Source organism: Ceratotherium simum, chromosome 7 (assembly GCF_057802395.1).
Source record: "Ceratotherium simum simum isolate JZ-2026a chromosome 7, ASM5780239v1, whole genome shotgun sequence".
Taxonomy (NCBI): domain Eukaryota; kingdom Metazoa; phylum Chordata; class Mammalia; order Perissodactyla; family Rhinocerotidae; genus Ceratotherium; species Ceratotherium simum.
This window is the reverse complement of record NC_141906.1, coordinates 19,962,081-19,984,133: the sequence shown is the minus strand read 5'-3', so window position 1 is coordinate 19,984,133 and position 22,053 is coordinate 19,962,081. Positions and strand designations below refer to the sequence as shown.

Below are 22,053 nucleotides of genomic sequence, written 5' to 3'. Positions count from 1 at the left end.
ACTTGTGGGCCATAATTTGCTGTTCCCCGGTTAAGAGCAGGGGTCTGGAGTCAGATTTCCGGGATTTGAATTCTCGCTCCATCAGTGTTCACTAGCTGTGTGACCTTGGGCAATTTACTTAATTTGTTTTTGCTGCAGTTTTCTGAACTGTAAAATAGGGCTAATGCTAGTATCTACTCCTACTGTTCTTGTGAAGATCAAATGAGAAGAATGCCTGGCCCCCAGAAAGTGCTCATTAAGTGTTAGCTATTATATTTATGGGGAAAGTAGCACTTATTCTGGGTCTTAAAGGTGGGAAGAGTTTTGACTAATGGAGAAGGCAGGGAGAAGAATTCTGGATGGGAGAAACAGTAGGCGAGGTCATGTGAGGCAGGAAAGCAAAGGGCACGTTCTGAGATGAGTGAGGTATCCATCTTGACTGAATTGCCAATTAGGATGCTTGCTTGGAAACAGCCAGACTGGCTGATTTAAGCCAAAAAGGATGTGTGGTAGCTCACAGAATCGCCATTATGGCTGAAAAACCAGGTGTGGACGCTATGCAGCCTGGAACCATACTGGTCACTCCAGTGAGGAACCACAGGGAAAATGCTGCTGCCACCAGAGGGTAGGTATTGCACCTGTACCGTGGAACTCCTCTGGCCCTGCACACTGGGTGCTGCCTAGGAACTCACATGTTTCTGCGACCGTTCTTGCTACCAGGGAGAGTTCTCTATGGTGCCCGTTTTCCAATTCACAGTCAGCGGATAGTGCATCAAATTGGTATGGCCTAGGTCAGGCACCATAAGCTAGCTGCAAAGGAGGCTTGGAAAGGGTGCATTTGCTTTTTTAGCTTCTACACTGAGAGGTAGGGAATTCCCCAGACATAAGAAAGGCTTAGATGCTGGGCAGTCAAAAAGAATGACACATGTCCTTTCTAACTGAAACTTGGTGGCTGTGAAGAAGAGCGGTGGTAGATGAGGCTGGAAAGAGTTTTGACTTTATCCTATAGGCAGTGGGGAGCTGTGAGTCCTTGATGATTTTTGAGCAGGAGAGTGATGGGTAAATAGATGAAATATGGAAAGATGGGAGATGGGAAGTTGAGAGAAGGTAAGTGGTATTGAGGACTGAAGTACAGTAGTGTCACTGAGCATGGAAAAGAAGGCCAGATGGGAGGTACCTGGAGGTCACAGGACCAAGCTCATAGTGCCTGGCTGGGCGGAAATATAGACAACTTTCAGGCCTGGGCAACCGAGAGGTTATATAATGTAATTGTTTAAAGTATGGTCTTTGAAATCAGACTGCCTGGTTTGAATCCTCACTCTACCACTTTTTAGCTATGTGACCTTGAACAAATTACTTATTTCCCTGTGTGGGTTTCCCCATCTTTTGGGGATAACTGCTTTCTTCATTGGACTCTTGCGAGGATTAAAATAGTTGATGTACGTGAAGCATTTAACATCGTATGTGGCCCCATGATAAGTGCTTACTAAGTGGTGTGTGTGTAGGAATGAATGCAGGATGATGAACAAATTGGGGATACAATGTGTGATGATGTACATTTGGTATCTTAGGTGGAACATCCCTGTGGAGCAGCCCTGTATTTAACTGAAGTGCATACCCGGAGTTTGTGAGAGGCCAAGGCTGGAGAAAGAGATAAGGAAGCCATGGGACTAGGTTAGATCAGGTAGGAAGAGACTGGAGTGGGAGAAGTGAGGCTGAGGACAGAACCTTGGGACCATTTCTGTAGCAGGAGGAGAAAGTAGATTTGGTAAAGGAAGTTGAATTGAACAGTCTGTGAGGTAGGGGGAGAGCTGGGAGAGTGTTGAGTCATGCATGCCAAAGAAAGAAAAAGTTCTAGGAAGCAGAAAAGTAGTTACTGGCATTCGATGCTACAGAAAAATTAGAGAGTAGTGAGTGAGAAGTTGCCTTTGGATTTAACAATTAGGTGGTCATTGGTAATCAAGGAGAAGGCCGTTGCACTATAGTGGTGGGAATAGTTTCTTAGTGCTTAATAACCATAATGATGGGCCTGTATGTTAAAGGGGAAATAAAAAATAAAACATGCTATGGAATTTTTGTCCATGAAAATTGTCTAGCTTAATACAAAGACATATAGAAGGGAATGGAATATTGATCGGCATAGAAAAAGATATACCAATAGTATTTTAAAAACCTAGCTGCTGCTTGGAAGAATTATGCTAGTAAAATCTCCAGTATCGTCTTTTAAGACATTTTGTAGTTATACTCAGTATTCCAAAATTATTGGTGTATTTTTTGGAACTGGAAGTGAGATGGGTCTCTTAGCTGTGATGTTTTGGTCCTTTTCATCACTAAAATATTCCTGGTGGACTTGAAAGTGACCTTGTCCTGATTTCACAATTGGAAATTAGTGAGTAAGGAGACTTACCTGTTCCTTGAGGCAGCTCTTGCTTTTAAGGTGGAGGGCTTGTCGTTGGCTCTCAGTCGTCCCTGAGCCACAGGCTGTGAAGGGAGCCAGTTTCAGCATCAGCGTCCTGACTCCTTTGCCTAAGAAACTCACAAAATGCCTGCTCCAGGTGGCCCGAAAAATTGGGACCCACGTGAGCTTTGATGTGAGCCACGACTGTATCCTTTCTGCCCCCCAGAGCCCAGCCAAGACTCGTAGCATGCTTACCTTCATCTTTGCAGGCAGACAGGAATGTCTTGGTTCTCTTTCCAAACAAGTTAATCTCATTTGAGAGAGGAACAGCCTCTTTTTGACTTGATAGAATAGCCAGGCAGCATACCTCGTCGTGTTATTGTTTGGACTTACTCTATGTTTTGACGTCCTTAACTCCCTCAGCATTTCTCTGGTTAGAAATAGAATTAGAGTTAGTTTTACAGATTATTGCTCTGTGGCCAGGAATACTTGTGTGGGGAAAGAAGGGATCACTGGAACAGATTTATGTGGAATTGCCTTGTCTGGCTGCTGAACCAGCCTCCCGAGGTTTAAAATATGGCCTTATATTTATTGAGCTCTTAGCACATCTCCTGGCCTTTGTCCAAGCCAGGAGATGGCCTTTGACCAAGCACTGCAAACTCAAGGTTGCATTATTTTATGGAAAACACTAGAGTCATAATATTTCTTAAGGTGGCCATTCTCTGTGAGATTTTGCTTCCTTTCTAAATACTTTAGTAACATTTAAAAAAATATTTTGAACTAGTTTCAGATTTACAGATTTTAATAAAATTTAATGTGAAAACATATTTAAAAAATAAAATTTGAAGAATAATGTCTTAATTTGTCAGGAGTTTAATTTGTAATCTTACCAACAGTTTTTAGGCTTTATAAATTTAAAGTAATTTTTATGTTTCCAATAATCCACTTACCATGATAATTATTTGCATTTTAAGTCCAGAATGTTTTAAAGAGTTTATTATCCAGTTTTAATACTATATAAGATATAAATAACAGTGGTAGTTATATAAATAACTTTGCTTTTGACTCAGTTTCCCACTACCCAGAAAGTAGTGTCAAGAATATTGAATATTTAAATGACTTAGCACACAAAAGTCAAGAAATATTATGTCCACATTTGAGATGGTTCCGTAATTTTTGTCAAATGGTATTCCTGGAAATGTGTGTCTGTAAAGTGTAGTTTTTACAGTAGTATTCATTTCCCACAAAGCCAAGAACAAAACAGGATGTGTCTGTTGTGGGCGTATTTGGAAGAATTGCCTTGATGCAATTAAATATCAAACCTGAAACAGTTTTAAGAGACCCTCAGTGAAATAAAACCTGAATTGTTGTTAAGCCAATAAAGGCCCTCTTAAATGATGACAAGGAAAGAACTTTTAACAAAATAAATTTTGGAGCCAAAGGCCTCGAAAATCACATGCAGCTTGAAAGTTTATTCTTTGTTATTTTTGGTGAAACTTGCTTGGAAGGAGGAAGTAAGCTGCTTCCTGAAACTGAATGAGCTCTTAGAATTGATGCAGGCCACTCGAGACTCACACGGCAGCACGTGACCTATTATTCTGTGTAATTGAATAGTTGAGAATGGTAATGTTTGTCTCTCCTTGGCCCAGATCTTAAGTTATTTGGTTATGATAAGTATGTGATTGTGTTGAAAGTCAACAGGAAATGAATTTAGATTAGTTGTCTGGTCACTGGGAATGCTGAGCAGATGCTGGGTGCTCATGTCAAACTCAGAAGAGTTTGGGAGGGCACCTTCAGAAAGGTTCAGGGTGAACCTGGGCAGCTGCTTCTAGAGCTGCGTTTGCTAACAGGCACTTTCTGTTACAAACGTTATAAAAGGTCATCTGATACCCAGGAGGAACTGAAGCTCCGAGTGTGAGGGGCTTGGGTTCATTCACAGTGGTACAGAGAGCTGAGGCTGTCTCCTGACTTGTAGTACAAGTGGTCAGTCAAATGCACCATCTTGTCACGCCACTTTTCGTCATCCTGTACGTACATGTGGCCATGTGCATATGCTTCCACTGGCCCTGCTACTGAAACTTCTAGTTGTGCCGGTACTACCTCTACCGCAAGTTGTGATCAGGCAGCGTGGTCTCTTCTTTTTGCTGCCTTAGGGAGATTGAACTTCTGTACATGTTATTGCCTCTAAGTTACTTTACCTTGGGCAATTATTTATCTTAATGTCCTTTTTGACTTTCTTTTTCTCTCTTTCTCTCTTCAATCTCTTCTTGCCTTTAACCTTTTTTCCCTCTTCTCTTTTGTCCCGTTCTCTCCTTCCCTCTTCGCTTTCTCGTGCTTCCTCTTAACCATTTCCTTTTTCTGTCTTCCACTGACTATCCCTGTTACTTCTATTTAAGAACCAAGAAAATAATACTATCTGATAAACTTAACAGTGGATGATATATTGCCAGCAAGAGAAAGGAAAGACCTAAGTGTGTTTTTCTCCAACAAGTAAACATTTGTTGACCACCTAGCATATGGTACATTTAGGGGGTAAGATAATCTCCATACTAGAGGAGCTTATAATATCTCATCAAATTAAATCTGTAGAACTCTTGATATTTTTTGACCTTGTGATATTTTGTGAATGTACATTTCTTTGCAAACATGTTTTTCCTGTTATTGGCATTCTTTTTCTGTTAAAAGATGTTATCTCACAAATAGCGTTATAACCAAATTAATGGAAGTGCAAAGAAGAGAAGGAAAAAATTCACAACCCTGCCTGTAAAATTAGATTTACTGTTTCTATGTTTTCCTCTAGTATTGGTCAAAATATTTATGTAATCTTTATGCAGTGGAAATCATAGGTAAGCTTAATTTTGCATTCTTCACTTTATGTTACTTCATAAATGCTTTCTTAAATGTAATTTTAAATGGTTGAATAATATTCCACTCAGTGCAGAATGGAAGTAACATTGGTGGAGTACCTACTGTGCCAAACATTGTGCAAAATGTTCTGTTTGTTTCCATAGTACTTAGATATGGTGAATGTTATTATCCTCATTCCATAGATGAGAAAATTGAGGCTTAGCTTAATTTATTTCAGTTTAGCAAACATTAATTGCTACTACTTTCTAGGTACCATGCTGAGTTCTGGAGATTCAAAGATGAGTGATACGTGGTTCTTCCTATAAGGAATTCAGAATATAGTGGGGAAGCAAATGAGTAAAGAGATAATTTTAATACAATATGCTAACTGCAGTGACGGAGAAGAACACCTGGCCTGGTCAGAGCAGGTTTGCTAGAGCAGTGCTTCTCAAACTTTAATGTGCATGTGGAAGTACCTGGGGTTCTTCCCAGGGGCAAGGCTAGAGGCCAGGGTACCAACTGGGACACCTGGACAAAGGCAGGTCGAGTAGGAAGGGCCGGATTTGAGCACTGTCTTGGGCAAAGCTTTTCATTCTCTTTTGACTGCAACCCGTAGGAAGATAAATATTTTATTTCACGACCCAGCACACATAGACACGTGCATACCTAGAGCAAAACTTGTCACAAAGCAGTATTTGTCTTTATTGTGGATGACCTCAAATGTTTTTCACTCCATTAAAGAAAATGCTGGTTACTACCCACTAAATTGATTTCATGTAGGATTATAACCTATATTTTGAAAAACACTGATCTAGGGAAGTAAAAACAGTACGATTTTGTCACTGATTTGATGTAAGAGAGTGAGGAACAAGGCGTGGGTGAATGGTGTTGCTCCCGACTGAAATCAGTAATCGAAGGGGAAGCCATTTGGAAGGTAGAGATGATTCATTCATTTTTGGACATGTTGAGTTTGAGAGCCCTGTAGGATACCCAGGCTTTCCAGAATATAAGAGAGATTAATTTCTCATTCAGTATTACTGCCTCACTGTTTTGTTTAACTGCTATTATTTCAATAGCAGTATTTTCTACACAAACGTATGTGTTTCGAGATTTGATAAGCTCTTCCAGCCCAGGCTAGGAATTCAACCATTGTTTACAACATTGTCTGTTCTAATGGCAGGAAGCAGCATGAATTTCAAATAATTGGCTTACATGGAAAATTTGTAAATTGGGGACTAACTTATTCATACTACTTTGAGATGCTTATTTAACTTAGTGCTTGCATATTAGTTCAGTAAGATTAATATTCTGATATATTGAAATATTTATCCAAGAGAGTAATCAGATCACATTAATTAGTGTGTGTATGGTAGTGTATGTGTGCAATTTACTTTAGTTCTGTATACAAATATACTATACTGTTAGAGGGTTATCACTTTTTGAATCCTTTACTTATTCTAGGTAATATAGAACCAGTGGCATTTATTCATACCCTTCTCTCTGATAGTGTCATGATCCTTTAAAGATACATTTTGGAACTGTCAAAGAATATTTCTTAAATTGACCTTATCAGTGTAAATAACATAGATACATGCCTAAGTTGAAAAGTGATTTTTTTACTAGGAAATAATTTTTTATTTCTTTATAAAGATTGAATACCTGCTTAAGAAACTTACAGAAGCTATGGGAGGAGGTTGGCAGCAAGAACAATTTGAACATTATAAAATCAACTTTGATGACAGTAAAGATGGCCTTTCTGCATGGGAACTGATTGAGCTTGTTGGAAATGGACAGTTTAGCAAAGGCATGGATCGGCAGACGGTGTCTATGGCAATTAATGAAGTCTTTAATGAGCTTATACTAGATGTGTTGAAACAGGTAAGAGACCTATAACATTGTACTTCTCACCTTTAGAATTTGACGTTTGAAATACAACAAATTTTCATCACAAAGATCACTTATACTTTTACACTGATTTAGAGCAGGAATAAAGTTTCTTATTTTCCCAGACTTGTATTAGGCTTTCATTTTAAAGAATTATTGGTGTAATTTTGAAGTACAGTTAAACATTGAAAAGTTACTATTTTAGAAGAACTGTTTAAATGATCACATTTCCAAACTATTTTTAAAGTGCTTTCATGTGTACATCCATACTCACTGATTTGAAAGATCCCCATGGCATGTTATTCAGAGAAGAAGGTTGTTGAACAGCAGGTGTCTGTAACTGTCATGTAACGTATGTATAGAGCCATCCGGAAGGATGTTCACCTCCATGTTAAAAGTGATGGCCTCTGGATTGTGGGATATCTGTAAATTTTATTTTCTTCTTTGTTCCTTTCTTATTATTGAACTTACTACTATATATGATTTTACACATGAATCTGTGTATATAATTATTATATGTTATTTTTATAAAATCGGAAAAACACCTTACTTTTGGAAAAAAATACCTTTATATAGCAAAGTTACATTTATCTTATTAGATTATGATGTTTGTTTTCTCAGCGCCTGCATAGCGTCTGATATACATATGGGAAGCTTAATGCTTGTTAAGTGGGATTTATATATTTTTTAGTGGATCTTTTGAATTTCTTACATTATTACATTAATAATAACTCCGATTTGGGATTTTCTTACTTTGGTCCTTTCTTTGCTCTGTAATGATATTGTTGTCTTTGCTCTTTTTTCCTAATGGAGCCAATCAATAAACATTAATTGAAGCTTAAGTTGTATAGGTTTTTGGTGCTGCAGAGAGATATGAGACATGGTCTCTGAAGAGGACTTCTAGGCACACCAGGATGGCAGGATATAGGACTACAGATGGATTTCAGTATGAGATAGCTTTTGCTTAAATGGCCAGTATTAGGAAACTGAATAAGTAATATGATTAGAACTTAGTGTAATAATCAAATGATACATACAGTTGAGCTAATATCATATATTTAATGATATGTTCATAGGCTATCAGCACCTGTACATTTAATATTTAAAATGTCAGCTATTCTCGAATAACCCTGAAGGGCTTTGGCCTGTAATACCGTGTAATTTTCCTGAAGTACAAATTTGAATTACACACCTTTGAGGCTGATATGTGTGGAGGAAGTGCAGGGCTAATAAGTGTGAGCATAGAAGCTGCACTTAGAAGCCAGTATCCTAACTAGTAGTCAAGTTCTTTTTCTGCTCATTCTGGAGCGGAGTTCATCCTCCAGAATAGTAAGAGGTCAGATAGAAAGGTAGGTTGATGCCAGTAGGTGATTGGTTCAGAAGATATACTTGGCCAAGTTGACACCGTTTAGCATTTTCATTGATTGAGATTTTAATTCACTGAGAATCACTGTTAGAGTATTTTTTGTTTTAAACAGAATGGACAGAATAGTATAATGAACTCCCATATTCCATCACCCAGCCCCAGTAACCACGAAAACATGGTTAATCCTACCCCTCCTGCTTTTGCCTCTCCTGTATTATCTTGAAACAAATCTTAGACATTTCCTTTTCTCTATAAATATTTTAATAGGTATCCTTAAAAGATAAGGAATTTTACAAAACCACAGTGCTATTAACATCAGGGATTCTAGGGCTACTATCTGTATATAGCTTTGGAGGATGGGGGTTGTCTGAGTTTCTAAAATTCTGTCTAAACTTTTGTCTGCATGTGCTTGCATGAATTTGACTGGGTCTAGTGCCCCTGACCTTCATAGATCCTCAAAGCGTTCATGATCCACAAAGGGGAAGAACCCTTGATATTCATGTATTCACGGACTGTGTATCAGATAATGGAGGAGGCTAGAGTATCAAGGAAGAGATATCAGATCTTATTAATAAAAGGACAGGCATTTATATCAGATTTAATCTTTCATAGGGTTACATGATGAAAAAAGGCCATAAACGGAAAAACTGGACTGAACGCTGGTTTGTACTAAAACCTAACATAATTTCTTATTATGTGGGTGAGGATCTGAAAGATAAGAAAGGAGATATTCTCTTGGATGAAAACTGCTGTGTAGAGGTGAGAGTCTACTGTTACCTCTTTCTGGTGCTGCCCCCTGCTGCTCAAGTAGTTTATCTTGCTGCTTCTAGACGTGAGCGCCTTAAAATAATCTCAGAATTTACATTTCCAAAATAATATAGGCATACAGTTGCCATAGTTTCTGAACTAAAAATTAAAAATACCTGAAGAAATTTTTTCTAATGTGAATTTATTTTCTTATACTAATGAACAAAGTATACCATTAAATCTCATTTATTTGTGCATTTAAGGAATCATTTATTGAATAAAATGGATCGTAAAAAAGAAACCAAAAAAAAAATTCAGTAATACAATATTTTAAATCATGAATATACCAGGAAATCTGGGCCATTTTGAGTGCAATAAATATAACTAAAGAAGATGAGAGCCTTACTTTTGAATATTTTGGGTGACTTTCAAGGACACTTTATTCACAGCTGTTAATTCTGTAAAGAAGTGAAGTCCTCAAGAACATACATTTTTGAATTTTTAATTTATATCTGAACTATCACCATGTCTGTATTTGTTGAAGAACATTTAAAATACCTAAGATCTCACTCTTAAATGATAATGTATTTTTCTGGATGAAGTGGTATAGATATATTAATGCCTTAGGGTGTGCAACACCTGCTAAGGGGTCTCCTTAGATTCTTAGATTCAACTAAACTAAACGTGGAGACTCACAAGATTACCACAGACCATACCAGTCTACTTATAAGGACATAGGACAGGAACCACAGCTTGTCTGCAGCAACACCTCAGGTTCAAGGAGAGGAGAGCTGCATTAGGCGGGTGTGAGAATCACCCTGGCTTAGAAGCCTCATAGCCCATAGGACTCAATTCCTCTTGTACCAATTCCATGGATATGCCTTCCAGCGTTCCTGTAAGGGATGCGCTCAGGTACAAGAGTCACTGTACTCAGGAAAGGCCAAAGCATGGCATCCCCATCAGGTGTTGATGGTTCTCCCAATCCAGATGTAGTATACTAATCAGGGGTCGTTGTTACCGTAAGTATCGTCTAGTAATAAACCAGTAATATGCATTTATAGATATTTTTCATTGATGTTGAGTTTCAGCCAGATTTGTATAAATAAAGATTGAATTTAGTTTAAATACTTAAAAATAAAATTTTAAAGAACTGATTTTGCTGTTTTAGTCCCTGCCTGACAAAGATGGAAAGAAATGCCTTTTTCTTATAAAATGTTTTGATAAGACCTTTGAAATCAGTGCTTCGGATAAGAAGAAGAAACAGGAGTGGATTCAGGGTAAGGTAATTTTTATTATTTGTCATGATCTAGCTTGAGAGCTCTGACTCTCTGTTTTTGTATCTCATTAAAGATGCTAAGGCATTGTTTCCTCATTGTCTATAGCTATTTCTGCATGTACCATAGTAGCTGAAAGAAAAACAAATTAAGAAGAGTTCCCAAATTTTTCATCAATTTCTTTTGCATAATGAGCTTGTGAGAAAATTATAAACTGGACATTTTAGGTTTTATTTTACTCTTACTATTTAAAGAGTGTGGAATTTCCCCTTTTAAGGACTATGAAAAAATTTAAAGTGGCCATGTTAAGTTTTTAGTAACATATAAAACAGAAGAGGAAGAATGCAATAGCTTTAGAATAATTTTTAAGATCTGTTATTTCCACAAGAAATCACTAGTTTCAAATAATATCTCAATTTGATTTAATAACTTTTAAGCTAAAGTATTATTCCAAAATTAGTAAAGAATGAAACACTATATATGAGATTTTTTTTTAGTCACGAAAGGGGATTCTGAATATGATATTCTTGGACATGGGTAAAATTATATTCTACTGAAAACCATGGTCATTTTTTATGTGGTTTAAGAGTTTGAGGCAAGTGCATCTAAGCTTTGAACCCTCTTTCTTGAGTCACTTGTGTCGAGTTATGAATTCGGTAACTGTTTCCTCTTCTGTGGAATGGGGAAAATAATAGTACCCACCTCTCAGAGTTGTTGTGAGGGCTAGTAATTAGATAATGAAGATATACTTGGTCATTTTTAAAATGACACATCATTGCAGAAATGTTTGTGATAGATTGCAAACAACCTAAATGTAAATTAGTTGGGAAATAATTGGATAAATTATGGTACAGCTACACAATGGAGTACTGTGCAGTACTTTATAGTGCTTTATGTACTGATATGGAAAGCTCTCCAAGATAAATTAAGTGAAAAAACCAAGGCTCAGAAGAGTGTGTTATGCCACCATTTGTGTCAAAAGAAGATGGAGAATGTGTATACATGTTTATTTGTATATGCTTAAAATATCTCAGGAAAGATGCCCAAGAAACTGTTAGCATTAGTTGCTAGTGGAGAGGGGAACCCAGTACTTAGGGATAGGAGTAGGAGGGAGACTTCCTCTGTGTCCCTTCATGCTTTTGGATTTGAACAATATGAAAGTATTAGCTATTTAAAAAGTTAAATTTATATAATTTAAACAATCAGGAAAGAAATCAGATTTCATGTAAAAATTAGATAATGCACATCAAGTATATACATATAGCAAGTATTCAATAAATGGTAGCTGCTGTTATCGTTTCAGGAAAGGAGTGTGTAGGGAGATGGTTTCACAGACATAGATGAGGGGCAGACGAAACACAGCAGATCTGATATCAGGAAGTTTGAATCTCAGCCCTTATGTGTCTTATTTGGCCTTTTGAGAAATATAGAGAAGGGTGTTGAAAGTGTAAATTTTTCAAATGTCTGCAGTCTTCTTGAATCAAGTATCTGTTTAAGCAGATAAATACGCAGTTATGGAATTTTGGAGCTGGAAGGGACTTTAGAGATCATCTCTCTCATTTTAGAGATGAGGAGGGTGATGCTGCAAGAGGTTATGTGACTTAGGGTCACACCACTACTTAGTGGCAGAATCAGAATCTACACTGGGTCTCTGGTTTTCTTCCCATTGTGCTGTTTGCATGTTAGGCTTACAAAGAATGAGGGATATTTCCCGTTTTTTGTCTACACGTTTCACAGCCATTCATTCTACCATCCACCTGTTGAAGTTGGGCAGCCCCCCACCACACAAAGAAGCCCGCCTACGTCGGAAAGAACTCCGGAAGAAGCTGCTGGCTGAGCAGGAGGAGCTGGAACGACAGATGAAGGAGCTCCAGGCTGCCAATGAAAACAAGCAGCAGGAGCTGGAGACCGTGAGGAAGGTGGGAGTGGACGCTGGGCTCGGGGAGGGCTCTCCATTTCATTGCGGGAGCCCCAGCTGCCTTACTTACGAGCTTTGGTTTTACCGAGCCCAGGTTACTGCAATGTTAGGGAGATTTTTTGGTGAACCGTGTTCTCAGGAAGTGTATCTAGACCACTGAGTGAGACACCCTGGTTTTCCCAGCCCTGAAAGTATGAGGGTCTCAGGGGAGCAAGGACAGTTCATTAACCAGAAAAGCATATTTATAAGAACAGTGAGCACAGCTGAATTTTGTCAGAGAAAGATGAGAAATTTTATTTCCGTGTGATGTCAAGGTCACTTTTGGTGACCTGGGCAGGGTCTGCTGCTTTTTCAGTCTTTCCCCCTGGCCTCCCATCTTCACGCATGAGTACTGTGGAAGACCCTTAGTGTAGAAGTGTGGGTTTTACTTACTATTTGGAATCAAAGATACAGTCTGAGTTAGCTTCTCCTCCCATCTCAGAGCTGGGAGGTCAAGTACCACAGGCTGTCCAGGACAGTTGACGTTCCCTGGGAAGCTTTGTTCCCAGTTATGTCACGGCTCTGGGGGTGGTGGTGAGTCCCCAGTGGTGAGCATGGTCTTTATTTGGGACACCTTTGGGTTGAGCCTCTGTGCCAGCAGTCAGTGAATACCTGCTAACCACAAGCTCAAAGACCCTTTTGTGTCTTCCTGTGTAGCACCTTTGCCCTGGGATATGGGGGTTGCTCATCGTAAAGGCCCCACATTCCTGGTGGGTTTCTCCCTTTGGAACCTATGAAAGTGCCACACTCTGTGCTGACTTCCTCCGAGTAGACTCGCAATTAAAGAATTTTTTTATGCTTTTATAATCTTAGGAACCATGTAGGCATACAATCTTAGACACAGTTGTTCCTCTCCAGCACACCTACTTTCTAAAAGCAGCTCCTCAGGTTTTGCTGCTCTTTCTCCCGAATCACTTTTGCATCTTGCCTCTTTTGGCTGCAACACATTTTCTTTAAAAACTCCCTTAATAGGCTAGGATGAGCACCTGAAGTATGTGATTGCTGGTTCCTCCCTCCACTGCGCACACAGAAGTGTTATGAGAATGGGATGGGGCTCTGGGCTTGCTGTCCTTCTTTTATAATTTTTAAAAATTATGAAATAGCTCATACAGGGTAGAGTTTGAAATATGTATATACAAATAATCAGAAAGTGAATACCCCTGAAACTACTACCCAGGTTAAGATAGAATATTGCCAGTATTTTAAAGCTCCTGTGTCCTTTTTCTTTCTTTCTTTTTAATTTTTAACAAGTTGCAGACAGTAAGATTCGTGGTTTATGTATAGTTTTACGAGTTTTTACATGTGCCTAGACCCTTGTAACCACCACAGACAGAATACAGAACAATTACAATGCCCCAAAGAATTCCCTCACACGGCTCCTTGTATTCAGACTCCCTCTCCTCACCCCTAACCCCTGGAGACCACTGATCTGTTTCTGTATTTTTGCCTTTTCCAAATTGTCATATAGATGGAATCATACAGTATGTAAGTTTTCAGTGGGTTCTTTTACTTAGCATCATGCATTTGAGATTTATCAATCTGGTGTCCTTTTAAAACTCTTTTAACCTCTGCAGCCCAGGAGCACGTAGGTGCCCTGCTCTGTGTTGTGTTAATGTGTGCCTGAGTTGGCAAGGCCTAGGCCTACCTGGACAGCTTTCCCACCACTGAGTTTTAAAGAATTATTTAAGTAACTGATTTGGGATTTGATGGATAAGCGTTGGAAAATTATTACAGATCCCTTAATAATCTTTAATTTTCTTTTTGTTATCAAGAAATAAAATTCTCCAATTTTTCATTGAAGCATTTTTGGAAAAGTACTGCTTACATGAATATTTTAATCACTTGGAATTAGGTTATTTTTTTTGTGGGTTTTATAAGACTTGATAGGCCTCATTTAATTCAGAAGAAGGAATACGAAATCATGGTAGTTTTTATAAATTAATATATTTCTTTAAAGGTTTACCCAAATAAATTTTTTTAAAAAGACTTTATTTTTTTTGCTGAGGAAGATTTGCCCTGAGCTAACATCTGTTGCCAATCTTCCTCTTTTTGCTTGAGAAAGATTCTCCCTGAGCTAACACCTGTCCCAGTCTTCCTCTATTTTGTATGTGGGTTGCTGCCACAGCATGGCCACTGATGAGTGGTGTAGGTCCTTGTTTGGGAACCAAACCTGGGCTGCTGAAGTGGAGAGTGCCAAACGTAACCACTAGGCCACTGGGGCTGGCCCATATTTTCCCTTTTTTTTCTATTGATGTCATGATAGTTTATAACATGATGAGGTTCCAGTTGTACATTATTATTTGTCAGTCACCACATAAATGCGCCCCTTCACCCTTGTGCCCACCTCCAAACTCCCTTCCTCCTGGTAACGACCAAACTGTTCTCTCTGTCTGTGTGTTAGTTTATATTCCACATATGAGTGAAGTCATACAGTGTTTTTCTTTTCTCTGTCTGGCTTATTTCACTTAACATCACACCCTCCAGGTCCCTCCACGTTGTTGCAAATGGGATGATATTTGTCTTTTTTATGGCCGAATAGTATTCCGTTGTATATGTATACCGCATCATCTTTATCCAGTCATCAGTTGAGGGACACTTGGGTTGCTTCCACTTCTTGACTATAGTGAATAATGCTGCAGTGAACATAGGGGTGTATAAGCCTCTTTGGATTGTTGATTTCAAGTTCTTTGGATAAATACCCAGAAGTAGGATAGTTGGATCATAAGGTATTTCTGTTTTTAATTTTTTTTTTTTTTTTTTTTTTTGTGAGGAGGACTAGCCCTGAGCTAACATCTGATGCCAATCCTCCTCTTTTTTCTTGAGGAAGATTGGCCCTGGGCTAACATCCTTTATATGTGATGCCACCACAGCATGGCTTAATAAGCGGTGCATCGGTGTGCGCCCGGGATCCCAACCTGCGAACCCCAGGCCGCCGAAGCAGAGCGCGTGCACTTAACCGCTGCATCACTGCACCGGCCCCTGTTTTTAACTTTTTTTTTTTTTTTTTTTGGAGGAAGATCAGCCCTGAGCTAACATCCATGGCAATCCTCCTCTTTTTGCTGAGGAAGACTGGCCCTGAGCTAACATCCGTGCCCATCTTCCTCCACTTTATGTGGGATGCCGCCACAGCATGGCCTGACAAGCAGTGCGTCTGTGCACGCCCAGGATCTGAACCCGGGCCGCCAGCAGCGGAGCGCGTGCACTTAACCACTATGCCACCGGACTGGCCCCTGTTTTTAATTTTTTGAGGAATCTCCATACTGTTTTCCATAGAGGCTGCACCAGTTTGCATTCCCACCAGCAGTGAATGAGAGTTCCCTTTTCTCCACATCCTTTCCAACATTTGTTATTTTTTGTCTTAGTGAGTATAGCCATTCTCATGGGTGTAAAGTGATATCTTAGTGTAGTTTTGATTTGCATTTCTCTGATGATTAGTTATGTTGAACATCTTTTCATGTGCCTATTGGCCATCTGTATATCTTCCTTGGAAAAATGTCTGTTCACATCCTCTGCCCATTTTTTGATTGGGTTGTTTGTTTTTTTGTTGTTCAGCTGTGTGAGTTCTTTATATGTTATGGAGATTAACCCCTTGTCACATATCTGATTTGCAAATATCTTCTCCCAGCTTGTGGGTTGTCTTTTTATTTTGATCCTGGTTTCCTTTGCCTTGCAGAAGCTTTTAGTCTGATGAAGTCCCACTTGTTTATTTTTTCTTTTGTTTCCCTTATCCTATTTTCCCTTTTTTTTTGTGAGGAAGATTAGCCCTGAGCTAACATCTGATGCCAATCCTCCTCTTTTTGCTGAGGAAGATTGGCCCTGGGCTAACATTCATGCCCATCTTCCTCTACTTTACATTGGACGCCGCCACAGTATGGCTTGATAAGCAGTGCATCGGTGCTCGCCTGGGATCCGAACCCAGCAAACCCTGGTCGCTGAAGTGGAGCACGTGCACTTAACTGCTATACCACCGGGCTGGCCCCTGTTTTCCCATTTTTTAAACACAAAAACTATATATCCAACCTTATAGCTCTGCATATAGTTTAAAGATTTTATTTATTTATTTCCCCCCCCCCAAGCCCCAGTAGATAGTTGTATGTCATAGCTGCACATCCTTCTAGTTGCTGTATGTGGGACGCGGCCTCAGCATGGCCAGAGAAGCAGTGCGTCGGTGCGCGCCAGGGATCCGAACCCAGGCCGCCAGCAGCAGAGCGTGCGCACTTAACCGCTAAGCCACGGGGCCGGCCCCTCTGCATATAGTTTAATTCACTTAATATATTTTTTGAGATCTTTCTATATCAGTAAAAAGAGAGCTTCCTCATTCTTTTTTATGGCTATGTAATATTCTGTTATATGCCTGTATCATTACTTACTTAACCAGTCCCCTATTGATGAACATGTGGGTTGTTTTAATCAACAGTGCTACGGGGACTTATTTTGTACCTGTGTTAATACATATTCTAATGTATCTGTAGAATACATTCTCAGAAGTGGGATTGCTGGATCAGAGAGTATATATAGATCTATAATTTTGAAATCTAGGCTGATGGAACAGCTGCCATTTCAAATTTTACTGTTCACTGTACCAGAGGAAAAGTGTTCTAGGGTTTGGCATTTAAGTACTCCAGCCCAGAAATATCACACTTCGCTTCTATTTACAATATTTTGACCAGAACTAGTCACACATGTTTCTGATGAGAAGTCAGCTGTCGGTCTTACTGGAGTTTGTGTGTGATGAGTCCTTTTCCTCTTGTTGCTTTCAAGATTTTCTTTTTGTCTTTGTCTTTCCATGGTTTTAGTAGGATATGTGTGGGTGTGGATCTGTGTTTATCCTAGAGTTTGTTGAACATCTTGGATGTGTAGATTAATGTTTTCCATCAAATTGGGAAAGTTTTCAGCCATTATTTTTTCAAATAATTTTCTGCTCCTTTCTCTCTTTTCTCTCCTTCTGAAACTCTCATTATGTGAATGTTGGTGCCCTTAATGGTGTCCCACATTTCTCTGAGGCTCTGTTCGTTTTTCATTCCTTTTTCTCTCTGTTCTTCAGATTGCATTTCTATCAATTTATCTTTGATAGATTCTCTTGCAGCCCAAATATACAGGTGAGAACTTCTAGTGAATTTTTCATTTCAGTTATTGTACTTTTCAATTCCAGAATTTCCATTTGGTTCTATTTATAATTTCTTTTTATTGATATTCTCTATTTGATGGGATAGCATCATACCTTCTATTACTTCCTTAAGCATAGTTTCCTTTAGTTCTTTAAACATATAACTTCTTTGAAGGCTGTGCTAAATCCACCATCTGGGTCTCTTTTCAAAGGTGCTTTCTATTGCCTGTATGAGTCACACTTTCCTCTTTCTTTGCAAGTCTCATAATTTTTTGTTGAAAACTGGACATTTTAGATAATATATTGTAGCACTCTGGATTTGGATTCTTCCCCTGCCCCAAGGGCTTGTTGTTTGCTCGCTTATTCATTTAGTGGCTTTGCTGGCCTATTTCAGTGAGGTCTGTTTTCCTCACGGTGTGAAGCCTCTGACTCTCCTCCTCAGAGGCACAGCCTTGGGCATGTGCACTGCACCTGGGGTCCCCGTGTTGTTAGCTGGGCTCTCTTGAGTGTCTCTTTCTCTCATTTCTCTGTTAAGCTGTCTGCCTCTGTTGGTATCATATCGAGCTGTTAGATCTCACTGGTCTCCAGCTGATTGCTTTATTGTTTTCAGCGATGCCCTGGGGCCTAAATTCCCCCACAGTCTGATATTATATTTCAGGCCCACATATATGTAGTCTTTGAGACTTGTTCCTATGACAGGAGGGCTCTTCTTTGCTGTCTCACCCTGGTTCTCTCTGTCAAACTTCTAGCTGGTCTGTGGTTTAGTTTGTTGGTCTCATGAAGCTACAAGCCTCCTCTTAATTCCTTAACACCACCATCTCCGTTGTTTTCAAGAGCATCTTTAGGCTTGAACTTCCTCACACTGTGTTTTAAAGTCAGTCAGTCTCTGGGAAGAGCTTCAGAGCCTGCTTTTCTCTCTGGGCAAACCCCAGTGCCAGTGCTCTGGAGCTGAGGGCGGAGACAGTGGGCTGCTTCTCTTGGAGTGATACCCCCTTTTGATGAGCCTGCCACTAGGTGGAGGTGGTAGCCTCTGGTCTTCTCAGCTTGCTTCTGCTGGCATGGAACCTCTGCCCTACAAATTAGTTGGGACAAGGGTGATCATGCCCAGTATCCTCAGCCTGTCAGACCTGAGGTAGAACTTCCACCCTGTGAGTGGGGGCTGGTGGAGGAAGAGAGCCCCAGACCTCTTAGCCACTCTTGCCTGGAGTAGGGTTTCTGCAACATGGAGCTGAGTAGGGTGAGAAATACTGGCGGCCTGCCCCTCCTGGGGAGATACTATAGTCCTAGACTGTGAGCTGAGGATAGAGGGAACCCTGTGTTCTTGGTTCCATTGCCATGGAATAGAGCTTCCTTCTCCCTGACGTTGTGGAGGAAGAGAATGGGCCACAGTGGCTCAAATGCCAGACTCCTGCTGTTAGTACTGAGATTTAGATGATTTTTCTTGCATACATGTTTTCCATTTGCTATATGCCCTTAGGATAATTCCCAGAGACTTTAAATGTTTTTGTTTTTAATTGTTATTTCGCTGGAGAAAGGATCCACGGAGTTCCTCATTCCATCCTTCCGGAAGTTGAGCTCTGGTAAAAAAAGTTAAGGAATAATGTGTAAGATAACAAAACTGTGTAGGAAGAGCTCAAGAAATAGATCTCGAACCTCACAAATGCATTTGCAAGTGAATTTAGCTCAGTGACTGTACTAAAATTTTCTTTGCAAAATGTTGTTTAGACTTATCAGTAGTCATTCATTTACCTAATTTGTGTGTTGACTGGGAAAATTGTTGGAATGGAATTCCAGTGGATCTAAAAATTTGTATTCTGTCTTTATTGAGCATTAAGAATGTTTGACTTCTCCCGTGTATTTAAGTGCGTTTCCCTCTCCAAATGCACTCTCACTGGGACGTTTCCTGCTTCTCTCTGGTTGGGTTTTTGATTGGGTAGAAACTGGAAGAAGCAGCATCTCGGGCAGCAGAAGAGGAAAAGAAACGCCTTCAGACTCAAGTGGAACTACAGGCCAGGTTCAACACCGAGCTGGAGCGAGAGAAGCTTGTGAGTACCGCATGGCTGGGGAATGCTGCCGCGTCCGCTCACAGAGCCAGCCTGGGTCAGTGGAGGGACGAAGGCCTGGAGGCTGGAGTGGGGCCATCTTGTCAGCTTGACTCCGATACTGATTTGCAATGGGGAAGTTATAGGGGAGTTATTGGGGAAGTTATGTGTTGGTTCATTCATCTGTTATCAATTTATTGAGCACCTTCTATGTTCTGGGCGCCATGCCAAGGATGTAAAGGTGAAAGACATAAACCTTCCTTTCAAGACCCTGAAGTAGAAATTTATGGAGTGGGGTGATAAGTACTGTGGTTAAGGTGACTATATGTCCGGGTTTGCCTGGGACAGTCCCTGCCATCCTGGTGTAATTATTAATAGCATCCCTCTTCCTTCTCAGAGTGTCCTGGCTTGGCAAATAAATAGCTATGGAAAAAGTAAGCATAGATTTCATGGCATTTCTCCTCTGTAATGAGCAAAATGGGGGGTTCTGAAATCATGAGAACATGTGAGCTCTGGTCTGCTGCTCTTGGCAGCTTTGATTCATCTTAGAGGTTCCCATCCCCAAGAGACCCAAGATCCAGGTTGTTTTAGGTAGTTGGCTGGTTAATTGGAACACAGGTCTTCTCACACTGAGTTATAATGTGTGGGAGAGTGCTAAGGCCAGAGCCTATTAAATAGATGCTCATGACATTTCCTTCAGTAACTTTTTGTTCCTTAGAGTTGAAATAGACAGGTTAGTGTTATGAGAGAGAAGTACACAGAGGAAGGTGATGTGATGGGAGGAAGTGCTAGCTACGCGCACAGCCAAACCAGGTTTGCTTCCTCTCTGCTCCTTCTAACTGAGCATGAGTTTTCTCTTTAAGTCGGGGATTATCATATGATCTCTCATGACTCTTATAAGGATAAAGTGAGCTAATGCAAGTGAAAATATTTTATAAACCACAGACACATATGCTAATGTGTGTGCTGTTACATTTAGGATGTCCTTGTCTTTTAATTTTTAAGGCAGAGATTCAAAACTCTTTAATCCAGGGGGAAGAAACCATACACTTGTTAGGACTCGAACTTAACTACTTGAGTTCCTCCCTGGCTGGAGGTGCCCTAGGGAGGGAGAGGGAGGGGATGCTAGGCAGCCAGGTAAGTGCAGGGGGAGGCGCTGCCGATCAATCTCTCCTTTTCCCTTTATTTTAACCCTTCGGCTGTTCTGACTGGGAAAAGCTTCATTCCTTTTAGAGAAGACTCTGTTGGTAAAGAGCTTGTGTCTTTAAGATAGAAAAGAATTTAAGGAGAAATTATACAGGGAAACATTTTTTTTCTTGACTTGAGTCTTCAAATGTGGAGTGGAAGGGATGGAAATTATACCAGGGCAGGAAAACAGCCTTGGGATTGTAGTTTGCCCCCTGGACTCTGTGGGCGTGGTCTTGGTGTTGGTATTGGGGGTGGTGCTCTCACTCCCTCTCTCTTTAGTTCCAGGACTGAAGGACGGCCCCGCCACCCCAGTGGGCTGCAGCCATGGGCTGTGGTAATCCCTCAGGATGGTGGTGGAGTGGGAGGCTTTCCCTGAGGGCCAAGTCCACCTGGGTTTAACCCTGACCCTTTTATACCCTCAGATCAGACAGCAGATGGAAGAACAGGTTGCCCAAAAGTCCTCTGAACTGGAACAGTACTTGCAGCGAGTACGGGAGCTGGAAGACATGTACCTAAAGCTGCAGGAGGCTCTTGAGGATGAGAGACAGGCCCGGCAAGACGAAGAGACTGTGCGGAAGCTTCAGGCCAGGTGCAGATCAGTTTGTGTGCTGTGCTTTTATGTGCTTTGCTTCGGCTAATACAGTTTCTGGGAATTACTAACACTCCAGTGGAGGGGGGAGAGTCTCTGCAGATTAGAGTGACCCTGGAGACTTGGCTGGCTGCATTATTCATTCTCAATCGAGGGTCCTGGAAAACCTGTGCTTCTGGGGCTAAAGGCAGACCTTATATCTATTTTAAGAGCAGTCTGGTAGGTATGTTTGATGAGGTCCCCTTAGTCGTAGTCTAGAATGTCCACGGACCCAGGATCAGCTCTGGTGAGAACCTGGCTTCGTTGACGTGTTCCAGACCAGAGGGCGCCCTTGGTGTGGAGATGGGCCTCCTTCAGGCCAGAGTTGCAGCATTTTGGGGGGATAAGGAGGAAGCAGTTTCCATGTGGTCATTCAGGACTGGTGACATTCCTCACGTAATTCTTACTTGAAATCTTAGTTTTAGAAGTTATTGAAGCCTAGATTTTTTTCCTTAGAGGTTTTTGAAGTCAGGTTTACTATTTATGATGGTCATGTTCTCAGATGAGAACTCTCCGTTTTTGGCCTTTGTAGCAGCAGGGAGGACGAAGTAGAATGAAGATGCCAAAGGGAAGATTGGAGCTACCCTCTTTCCGGTTCTAACTTGCTTCCCATCTGCTTTCTTTAAGACGTCTGTC

At 40.4% G+C, this 22,053-nt stretch overlaps 1 protein-coding gene across 2 annotated transcripts in view; it reads left to right on the top strand.

The window, feature by feature from the left end:
- Positions 1 to 22,053, top strand: part of SWAP70 (switching B cell complex subunit SWAP70) — a 68,246-nt gene that overhangs the window by 38,211 nt on the left and 7,982 nt on the right. For both annotated transcript variants that reach the window (XM_004418424.3, XM_087433232.1), the window contains exons 4-9: positions 6,875 to 7,102; positions 9,087 to 9,233; positions 10,390 to 10,498; positions 12,233 to 12,414; positions 19,497 to 19,604; positions 21,212 to 21,378. In XM_004418424.3, the coding sequence (XP_004418481.1) occupies positions 6,875 to 7,102; positions 9,087 to 9,233; positions 10,390 to 10,498; positions 12,233 to 12,414; positions 19,497 to 19,604; positions 21,212 to 21,378 (941 nt within the window). The remainder of the gene's footprint in view (positions 1 to 6,874; positions 7,103 to 9,086; positions 9,234 to 10,389; positions 10,499 to 12,232; positions 12,415 to 19,496; positions 19,605 to 21,211; positions 21,379 to 22,053) is intronic.